The following is an 11,775-nucleotide window of genomic DNA, read 5'->3' on the forward strand; positions in this document are numbered from 1 at the left end:
TAGTCCAAACACAGATAGATAAGCTTATAAGGCAGTTCAAATAATATCTTAGCTCAACCAGGGAGGCCTGGTTAATAGTCTCAGGTTTTTGCAGAGCAGCAAACAGCTTACATGTCCAGCAAATGCAGATGGAAGTAAACACGAGCAGCAGATGAAGGAGGATTACTGGAACTGGTGTATGCAGCAGGAACTCAGAGCAGAGTAGGAGGATCACCACACAGGTTCACAGGAGCAGGTATATAGCCAGGGAGTAATCAGAGGTCAGGAGCTGGATGCAAGGCAGAATACTCTAGCACAGACTGAAGGCTGGGGTGGAGTTCTATAGCAGGAAGACACAGTGCACATGAGACCAAAGACGCCATCTTGGAAAAGGGCAGTAATGCACAAAAGGTAAAAAATGTTCAGAGTCCTGACACATAGCCTCCTCATCCCTATCCTGGTATGCATGGCCTCATCCCTATCCTGGTATGCATGGCCTCCTCATCCCTATCCTGGTATGCAAGGCCTCATCCCTATCCTGGTATGCATGGCTCTTCATCCCTATCCTGGTATGCATGGCCTCCTCATCCCTATCCTGGTATGCATAGCCTCCTCATCCCTATCCTTGTATGCATGGCTCCTCATCCCTATCCTTGTATGCATGGCTCCTCATCCCTATCCTGGTACGCATAGCCTCCTCATCCCTATCCTGGTGTGCATGGCCTCATCCCTATCCTGGTATGCACGGCCCCCTCATCCCTATCCTGGTATGCTGGCCTCCTCATCCCTATCCTGGTATGCATAGCTTCCTCATCCCTATCCTGGTGTGCATGGCCTCATCCCTATCCTGGTATGCATGGCCTCCTCATCCCTATCCTGGTATGCATAGCCTCCTCATCCCTATCCTGGTGTGCATGGCCTCATCCCTATCCTGGTATGCACTGCCTCCTCATCCCTATCCTGGTATGCATTGCCTCTACAGAAAAATGTGAAGAAAAAAAACAACATCCTACTTACCGTATATACTCGAGTATAAGCCGAGATTTTCAGCCCATTTTTTGGGGCTGAAAGTCCCCCTCTCGGCTTATGCTTGAGTCATACCCGAGGGTCGGCAGGGGAGGGGGAGCGGGGGCTGTCTAGTTATACTCACCTACTCCCGGCGCAGTCCCTGCTTCTTCCAGCGCTGCATCTTCTTCCTGTATTGAGCGGTCACCGTTATTGCTCATTGCAGTCATGAATATGCGGCTCCACCTCTATGGGAGGTGGAGCCGCATATTCATGACTGTAATGAGCGGTACCATGTGATGCAGCGCTGGAAGCAGGGACCGCGCCAGGAGCAGGTAAGAATACGGGGAGGGCAGCGCTGCACGATATTTACCGCTCCTCGTTCCGATGCGGCTCAGTCATCAGCGTCCTCTGGCTGTGACGCTCAGGTCAGAGGGCGCGGTGACGTAGTCAGTGCGTGCCCTCTGAGTGTCAGTGCTGGAGACGGAGCCGCACGAGGAGCAGGTAAATATTGAAAGCGCCGGCGTCCTGAGCGAAGAGAGGTGAGTATGTGATTTATTTTTATTGCAGCAGCAGCAGCATTATATATTGCACAGCTTTATATGGAGTATCTATGGGGCAATAATCAACGGTGCAGAGCATTATATATGGCACAGCTTTCTATGGAGCATCTATGGAGCCATAATGACTGGTGCAGAGCATTATATATGGCACAGCTTTCTATGGAGCATCTATGGGGCCATAATGAACGGTGCAGAGCATTATATATGGCACGGCTTTATATGGAGCATCTATGGGGCCATAATGAACGGTGCAGAGCATTATATATGGCACAGCTTTCTATGGAGCATCTATGGGGCCATAATGAACGGTGCAGAGCATTATATATGGCACAGCTTTCTATGGAGCATCTATGGGGCCATAATGAACGGTGCAGAGCATTATATATGGCACAGCTTTCTATGGAGCATCTATGGGGCCATAATGAATGGTGCAGAGCATTATATATGGCACAGCTTTCTATGGAGCATCTATGGGGCCATAATGAACGGTGCAGAGCATTATATATGGCACAGCTTTATATGGAGCATCTATGGGGCCATAATGAACGGTATAGAGCATTATATATGGCACAGCTTTATATGGAGCATCTATGGGGCCATAATGAACTGTGCAGAGCATTATATATGGCACAGCTTTATATGGAGCATCTATGGGGCCATAATGAACGGTATAGAGCATTATATATGGCACAGCTTTATATGGAGCATCTATGGGGCCATAATGAACTGTGCAGAGCATTATATATGGCACAGCTTTATATGGAGCATCTATGGGGCCATAATGAACGGTGCAGAGCATTATATATGGCACAGCTTTATATGGAGCATCTATGGGACAATAATCAACGGTATGGAGCATTATATGTGGCACAGCTTTATATGGAGCATCTATGGGGCAATAATGAACGGCATGGAGCATCTACCGGTATTTTTATTTTTGAAATTCACCGGTAGCTGCTGCATTTCCTACCCTAGGCTTATATTCAAGTCAATAAGTTTTCCCAGTTTTTTGTGGCAAAATTAGGGGGGTCGGCTTATACTCGGGTCGGCTTATACTCGAGTATATACGGTATCTTCTATGAGCTCCCTCGCATCGTCTTGTTCCAATGCCAGCAGCGGCAGGGCGATCACATGTGCCCACTACTAAAGGGAATGAATATTCACTGCAATCCAGGCCCATCAGCATGGAGGGCAGTGCATATTCATTCCCTTAAATAGCATGCACACATGATGCCCGGACGGAACAGGAAGCCAGCGACTGCGAATACTGTGCCCACTATTTAAGAGAAATCTATTTTCACTGCGACTTTAGAAGCAGGCACAGTAGTTAGCTGCGGTAGCTGGCTCCTGCCTCCTGTGACCCGCTGCTCTGCTGCTCCCCCTCCATCTTATGGGACCCTCACTTATGTATAAGCCAAGGGGGCTTTTTCAGCACAAAAAATGTGCTGAAAAACTTGGCTTATACTCAAGTATATACAGGTAGATTGATATTTAAATTTGTGCGAAAAGATCCAGTATAATTATAATTATTATTATAAATATTTAATTATTAATTTCATCTTCTGCTCTTTTTGGGGTTCTTGGTGGTCCTATCACTGACTGACAGCTATCTCTGTTTACACTGCACTCTTATACAAAAGAAGCTCTCAGTCATTGATAGGACCGCACACTGGACCCAAAATCCCAGAATGAGCAGTGGATTAAATGATTAACATACAAGTTATACTGGATCTTTTGTCAGAAAATTATATATCAATCTACTCAGCTCCCCTTGCTTTATAACATGGTCCCTGCAGATTGGACTGAATTTTCATGGTGACAAGTTCTCTTTAACTCCAGCTTTTATTCTGTCAGAACAAAGATGAAAACCTCACATGTCTGGTCTAGGTCTCCCTTGAACCTTACCATTTCTTCACCATTAGGACACAGCCCTGATTATCAATATCAGTGTAGTTTATGTAAGTCTTGAAGAGGGGCAAGTTGGAGGGGCCACGGCTCTTAATGAATGAAGGACATCTTAAAAGTGCCATGTGCCTCGCCACAAATCTTACTCCAATCAGGGACTGGAGTATTATTTGTGGTCTAAGGCAGGTACGCCACAGGTCATCATAAATTAGACAAGCAAGCACTGCAATGCCACGTCCCACTTTAACTCCAGCAATTTTGGTGGAGCTTGCTGAAACTGACCTTAAAATACCAAAAGTTATGACATTTCTGCGGAACCTCACCTTGAGACTTTTTAAAGTGTTTTAGCTAAAAATTCTGGTCCAAACACTTTGATGAGTCAGGGTTTTCTATAAGCAGTGATAAGTAGGGAAGAAAATCTCTACACAGTAACTTACTTGTATCTCAATGTAAAAATAACATTTGGTGATTCTTCAAATCTCACTATGGCCCCTGTACTCAAAATGATTGTGCAAGCCTGGTCTAAAGTTGGGAGCGTTTCCTGACATATACTTTAACATTACAATATGTCCCCTTAGTGTGTCTATTAGGCTTTTGTGTGGCATCTGCATAATATTTAATTGGATACGAAGGCACAGAAAACTGCAATTTCCTATACAAAAGTATACTGTGCGGTATACATTTTTTTTTTACAATGGGTCCCTATGGTCTACAGATGCCCGTGCATCTCTGCTATCTGCGGTCACTGTTGGGACATATGCCTCCTAAGTGAATGCACCCAATAGTGGCCACAAATGGAGTGTGGCTTTAGACTTCATGTATTTGTCAGAAGCATAAATCAATGAAGAGTATGCGTCATCTTCATTCCACTCCATGGCAGACGTAGGGTTAACGTGATCTGGTTTTACATGTCTACTAATTGTAAATTTGCTTATGTTTGCTATCTGTAGCACAGCAATTACAGCTTATTGTATCCTCCCCACCGTCACCTTTAGTGAGCTTGCCATATCTCTTCTACTGTCATTATGTCTTCGTTTGACTCACGGTAATTACAGATCTCTTCTGTGGTAAGCTTCCTATTATGCACCATTATGTATGATAAAATTCTACCATTGACCAATTATGTTATTAATTCACTTGCATTGTTTGAGGCTGACTGTTTTGACATTAGAACAAAAAATAGTCTCATATCTGTGTATACAGACAACTGAGAAATTGTAGCATTTCTATAGTTATATAGGATGTACAATTCACAGCGAACATACCAAGTGTGGGCACAAGGTAACGTAAGGTATAGAAAACCTGAGAACCAAGGATCTTTTGTAGAGGTGTCCAATTTCCGCTGAGTGGAAGCAAACACAATAGTAATTTATCTGGCTATTGTGTCATAAGGAACATAAGGCCATCACCTTACCTTCTCACCTAAGAGCTTCCGTCACAATACTGAATCATTGTCATTTCCCTGCGTAAAGCAGGAGTAGAGGGAAGTCATATGGGGTTCTGTGAAAATGTGCGGATTTACCTGCGTTCAATAGAAGGCAGTGCTTTGAGCGCAGGGAACATACACTGCGTCCAAAGCGCTGCTAGTTCCGGACCGTGGGCACCCGGCCTTAGGTTGGTGTTTTGGTCGTACATGCATACCCCACCCAACTATATTGTTTATGGGATAACTGGATACAGCAAAGTTTATCTCCAGCATTCCCATAGACACTGAATGGTGTTTAGCCATAGTTCCTTTCTAATGGGGAATTTCAAAGACAACTAACAGTTGGTAATAACCCTTCACGTTAGGAAAACCTATTTTTTAATACCACTGTTCTGAGAAAGTTAGCTACTGTAAAATATCTAAAGACATCTCACATGTTTGATTAGTAATGCCTGTCTATTTATACAAAATGCAGGACAACATTTTCCCCTTGTGAAAAAGAAACGTGTTATTATTAACAAGAAATTGTAGCTGTAAGATGTCTTGTGAAAAGATCTCTACCAGTTAGACCAAGAAGACACAGAATATGTTCTGTGAAATAATTACAGATAAATTACTCATTATGACTAGATTGATTCAACAAGTGTCAAAACTTCAAGACAACCCAAATGAGGTGTGAGCATTGAAAGTTAGAAGAGAAATGTGCTTCCATCCAAGGTGTCCGAAAGATCTGTTTCCAGCACATTTAGAGGATTCCATTAGTATAATCAACTAAATGATAGCATGCGTTCAGCTGAAAAAGACAACCCTCTATTCATGCCTACTTAATGAATGAAGTCAACCCCTGGGGCCCGTCCAAAGTCAATCACACTGGAACAAATCAGGAGCTTCTGAACGATGAGATGATGTATACAGAGAGAAGCTTTTCAACACAGGATATCAGTGAGCAGTTTACACGATAACGGATCTTTTCACTTAATATGCTACCCTACGTAAGGACAGTATACTAGTAGCCAAAATAACACAAAAATGTTGGTCGTCTGACTACTAGAAATGTTAGATCACACTGAAGTCATATTCTGTGAGATCTTTGTAATCTTGAAGAGAGCATTCCCCGCTTCTCCCATCCATACACAGCAGCCTGTCAATCACTTGGTAGGGATGGTAGCATTAGTTATCAGCACACCAGACCCACGAACTATGTGTTCAGCGTATTCTTTCATTACTTCTAATAATAAAAGGCATACTATTTTTGTGCTGTTTAGTCTACTAGGACAAACAACTTGTAGTTACAGATGTAACAAGCACTATTTATATAGATGATGAGCTATTAACACAGTAAATAGCGTAGGCGCAGTCTAATACTTTTTCATGTAGTTGGCCAACGAAGACATGTATCTCAGAACGCCAGTTTAGCAAATCCAATCTACTAAAAATGGAAAATTGACATTACATTGTAACATAACTGATGAAGTCCATATACCGTACTCAAACTACTAATGACTTCTAAACTGACTGGCCCGTGGTGCTCTAGAGGGCACCTCAGCCCCTTTGACTACCCTCAATTATGACATATTTTGTCTTTACCTATGACTGCAATACATGTCAAGTGTCAGCCAGCCATTTCTGTAAATGCACACCCTCTTCTAGATGGAGTCATCAATCACTCCCACCCAACCGAGAAAGTTCTGCTATCTGAGGACTGCACAGCCTGATAAATGTAACACTGAATTTGGCCTGGGAAACTCTAAAAATGCTGGAAAAGGAGGGAATAAAAACGCCTGCTTTGTACAGTATATAGATGGATGGATAGAAAGGTTGCTAGTTACACCATCATAATGCTTTGCAATCTTTATTACGCAACATAAAAAGAACTCATTTCCACGAAATGAGATACCACATTGTGTCTATTTCTCTCTAGGATGCCTGTGAATTTGATGTGGATCTTCCACTGCATATCTGCAGCGTTTCTGTATAATTGCTGCTGTGTTTCCAATTCATGTGCGGAAAATTTCCACAACGTGAAGATGAGATTTTTAATTTCCCATTAACTTTTCTGGTACTGTATAACGTTTCTTCTGTATGGAAATCCATGTGGAAGTTCTGCACCGAATCTGCAGCTTGTGCATCCTATCTAAGGGTATGTGCAGACGATCAGAAACTGACAGCGCTTTGGACGCAGGGCATGTTCACTGCGTCCAAAGCGCTGGCGTCTATTGAACGCTGGTGAATCTGCATGTGATCACTGAACCGTGTGGATTCACGGCATCAATACATTGTATGGGTGAAATTGACATGCTGCGTTCTGGACACAGGCGCTGCATGTCCGTCTCCGCGAGTGAGCCATGGGCATCTCTAGACACAATAAATGAATATGGTCTGTGTTTGGAGGCAATTTGCTACATAGATTTGCACGGTGAAAAAAACGCATTGTAATATATTAGCAGCTAATGAGATATTACAAATTTGACCTACACATTGTGGACATTTTCCGAACATAATTTGACCTGTTATGCGGATTTTAAAATCAGTAGTATGTCAATTATTAGTGCAGAATTCATAGGCTTCTTCACTATTGTAATGCATATAGTGAAATTCGCAACATAACCCATATATAATATGATTTTGATTTGGAAACGCTGCAGAAACCCTGCGGGTACACAGAGGAAAATCCATAGCAAATCCTCAAGTGCAGCTGACCTTAGAGTTAGCAGCTCAAATATCTCGCAGAATTTTTCTACCTGATGCATTACAGTATATGAGATGTACATAATAAAATATATGTTCTTTCGGAATCAATTAGATAAATCTGGAAGCTAGTTGCACTCATAGGCCAGGCAATATCAGCTTCTACAGACACCAATGAAACATTTCTTGGGGTCACTGGCTACCTGACTACTGGGATTTGCCCAGTCTTGCTTTCTAGAGAAACTGTCACATTGAACAGGTTGTTCTGGGCAGTGTCTCAACGACTGACAGTCTTCTCTGCATGCACACTCACACAGAGATAGCTACCAATCACTAAATAGGACTTTGCTACACCGAATACTTTACCATAAACCTACGGTATATATAATAGGGCTGTTCTAACTCAAGAATGGGACTTCCCGAGATAGCCAAGTGCTGTATCCAGCGATCTGTGGCAGTTCTCTTCTAACATGCCATTTCAGATCCTCGCTCTTGGGATCTGTGGGGTTCCGAGCAGTTGGACCCACAGTTATCAGCAATAGATGACTATCAACTATCTGATGGATAGGTGATAACTTGCCGAGTTGGCACAACCCTTTTAATCAGATGAGCTTCTTCAGCTCTGTAACATGCTGCCAGTAGATCAGACCTGGCTCCCCATCATGGAGGCCTCATGGACTCTTTAAGAAATTGCTGATAGATGTGTTTTCATTATGGAATTACAAACTGTTTTACAATTCATCTTAATAGTTCACACATTTGTCACAGCCTAAAAGGATTCTTTGGATATACAGATGAATATCAGTAAAGTCCATTCAAAAATAAAACAAATCAATATACTTCCCCTATACATCATATTCCTCCATTGCAGCTTATTGGCCCATTGTACCTGCCCTTCGTTTACAACAGAAATTAGTGGTGTAGCTCTGGTTAAGGTCTACCCGGTGCCATCTTTATGCTGGTATTGGCCCATATAACTTGGTTATACACATGACACCTTACAGCGGCTTCTTAGCCTCAAGGCTTTTTAGAGAAGTGGAAACTGTCTGGGTTATAGGTACTTGGGGTGTCAGTATGTGTCTAATCTTAAAGAGAACCTGTCACCCCGTTTCTTCAGTATGAGATAAAAATACCATTAAATAGGGCCTGAGCTGTGCTGGACAATAGTGTATTTTGTGTACCCTGATTCCCCACCTATGCTGCCGAAATACCTTACCAAAGTCGCCGTTTTCGCCTGTCAATCAAGGTGGTCTGGTCAAATGGGCGTGAAATCTCTTCTTCTCCCCCAGATCTTGCTTATCTTTCCGTTGGTGGCGTAGTGGTTTGCGCATGCCCAACAGCGGAATGCACTGCGCAGGTGAAGAAAAAGAGCGCGATCTGCGCTATTCTCCGCTTTATCGCTGGCGGCGGCCATATTCCTGAGGCCGCGCATGCGCAGATGGAGTGCTCTGCTGCCCGGGGCTTCAGGAAAATGGCCGCGGGATGACGCGCGTGCGCAGTTGGAGATCGCGGCGGCCATTTTCCTGAAGCCGAGTTCGCATCTCGGCTTCAGGAAAATGGCCGCCGCGATCCCCATCTGCGCACGTGCAGCATCCCGCGGCCATTTTCCTGAAGCCCCGGGCAGCAGAGCACTCCATCTGCGCACGCGCGGCCTCAGGATGATGGCCGCCGCCAGCAAAAAAGCGGAGAATAGCACAGATTGCGCTCTTTTTCTTCACCTGCGCAGTGCATTCCGCTGTTGGGCATGCGCAAACCACTACGCCACCAACAGAAAGATAAGCAAGATCTGGGGGAGAAGAAGAGATTTCACCACGCCCATTTGACCAGACCACCTTGATTGACAGGCGAAAAGGCGACTTTGGTAAGGTATTTCGGCAGCATAGGTGGGGAATCAGGGTACACAAAATACACTATTGTCCAGCACAGCCCAGGCCCTATTTAATGGTATTTTTATCTCATACTGAAAAAACGGGGTGACAGGTTCCCTTTAATGGAAGATTCTATGACGTGTGCGCTCCACTTCTTATTGTATGCAGATTAAAGAGGCTGTCCAATAGTAGGAAAACCCCTTCACATTCCTCATGGTTGGCCCTATTAAAATAAAAACACCCGTACTCAGCTCCCGTTCCAGCGGTGTCGGCATTTGTGCTGCCGAGCCCGGCCTCACTGTCCCCGCCTGTGAATGTATTGAACAGGAAGCCGGGGCTGCTCTCTCTGACTTTCTCTTGATGCTCGGTTTGTCTGAAGGAGGGGGCAGTGACGCCAATGCTGATGAACACAACCTCATGTGAGGCCCGGGAATGTGAGTGCCGACATCGCTGGAACGGCGCTGGCACGGGAGGTGAATAGAAGTGGCTTTATTTTAGTGGGGCCAAACATGAGGAATGAGAAGTTGTGCAAGTAGTGAACAACCCCTTTAAAACAAACCAAAAAAATGATGGTCCTGATTCATGAAGGCGTTTTTGCTGGTTCTCTTGCGTAAAAGCTGTGCAACTTTTACAGTTTTTATGCCAATTTAGGCCAGATGCCAGAAAATGGCTGGAGCTGGGGCGGGATGGGGTAGGACGAAGCCCACCTGCCAAATTCACCAGAACTGACATCACTTCAGTGGGGTAAATTTTGCCAGAAGTGTCCTAAAGTGCCTGGCAGGAGTAACATCATGAATGAGGCGAATCTCAGTCCAGCGGTCGGTCGGACACAGCGCCACAGCTAACCGGCTCGGAAAGTTTCGGAGTTACCATGACAAGAAAGAATGTGGCCCTTTGCCGTAAGTACCATATGGAAAATAAACGGCTTCTATCACATTTACAAATACCGTCCACTAATCAAAACCAGCGTCAATGTAAGATGGCTACCGGGCGCACCACCCACACGGCCATATTTAGTAGCCCCATAATAATTCATATTCCGAGTACGCCCTTAGAGGAACACCCTTCAGAGCTTTAGGGCTGCATTGTATAGACCTGTATCTTCAATATTCCAGCACTTTACGGGAATCCATCTTGTCAGGAAGCACATGCCACCCCCAGATATTGACAGCCATTCACTGGGAAAAGACCACTGAAATGGAAATGTGATGAGGTGCACGTCCACACACACCTAGCAGAGCAAGATGACACAAGAGCCCCCGATAATGACCATGCCATGCAGGAATGAGGGGCTTCACCCTCCTCAGGGCTCGGGGACTGGGCACCGATGTGATGTTACTCACCAGAGCAGCCTGTGAGATGAGAAGCAGCAGCCCTGCGCCATGTATAATTCCAAAGGCAAGATGCATCCTCCTTGTGCCTGGGCAGCTGCCTACGAATAGCCGGGTGTCTAGTCCTCACACTGTGCTGTCCGCTCCCTATTATTCCTCCATGGGGCAGGATAGCGCCTTCACTATGACAAATCCCCCTCCTCGGTGTCTCCTCCACCCTTCTCTGTTATCCTCTCCTCCTCCTTTCTCCGCGCCCTACCTCAGCCTTTTATCCCTCTCCCGTCTTGCTTCCCTTTCACCTTCGGTATTTTGTTCGCCTTCTATCCCACCCGCTACCGTCTTCCTCCCTTTCTCGTCCTTCTCTTTACCGTTCAGCAGGAAATGTCTCCCCTCCCTCTTTCCCTAGCGATCAATGTGAAGAAGGTATGAAGGAGAGGCATCCTAGGCGCCATCTAGTGGCCACACGCTGGTGCTGCAGAACAAGGGGCTCCGCGCCATTAGTCATCATGATACACTACCTGTCCCTCACTAGGTTGACCTCATCCCCGGGACATAAAGAGGCGCGCTCCTCTGGGGAATCAGGCTGCTTAACACGGCAGTTCATGTTCAATGGGGCAGGCAGAGGAAGCAGCAGCACACAGGCAGCAGGAGGAATGCCTGCATCGTGTTGGTACATGCAGCTACACTATGGGAGAATAGTACAGAAGTACATGTGAGGTGAACATTGGCTGTATTTCTGAGAAGTTAGGAGTCATTCTTTACACACATAAATATACAAGGCAAACCAGTCTTATCACTATTATAGAACATCACATAGGTCATGAAGCTGAGGGATGTCACGTCCCCTCACTGCGATGCCATGTCTGCTCACTGTGAGGCCACGTCTGCTCACTGTGATGTCACGTCTCCTCACTGTTAGGCCACGTCTTCTCACTGTGAGGTCACGTCTGCTCACTGTGAGGCCACATCTGCTCACTGTGATGTCACGTCTCCTCACTGTACCGTCACAT

General features: G+C 45.2%; 1 protein-coding gene across 1 annotated transcript in view; it reads right to left on the reverse strand.

Annotated features, from left to right (window-relative positions):
- The window catches only part of SDC3 (syndecan 3), a 250,789-nt gene extending 239,613 nt beyond the window's left edge, over nt 1-11,176 (reverse strand). The window contains exon 1 of the mRNA XM_077295784.1: nt 10,778-11,176. Coding sequence (XP_077151899.1) covers nt 10,778-10,843 — 66 coding nt within the window. The 5' untranslated portion in view covers nt 10,844-11,176. The remainder of the gene's footprint in view (nt 1-10,777) is intronic.
- Between the last annotated feature and the right edge of the window lie 599 nt (nt 11,177-11,775).

This window comes from Ranitomeya variabilis, chromosome 3 (genome assembly GCF_051348905.1).
Source record: "Ranitomeya variabilis isolate aRanVar5 chromosome 3, aRanVar5.hap1, whole genome shotgun sequence".
NCBI lineage: Eukaryota > Metazoa > Chordata > Amphibia > Anura > Dendrobatidae > Ranitomeya > Ranitomeya variabilis.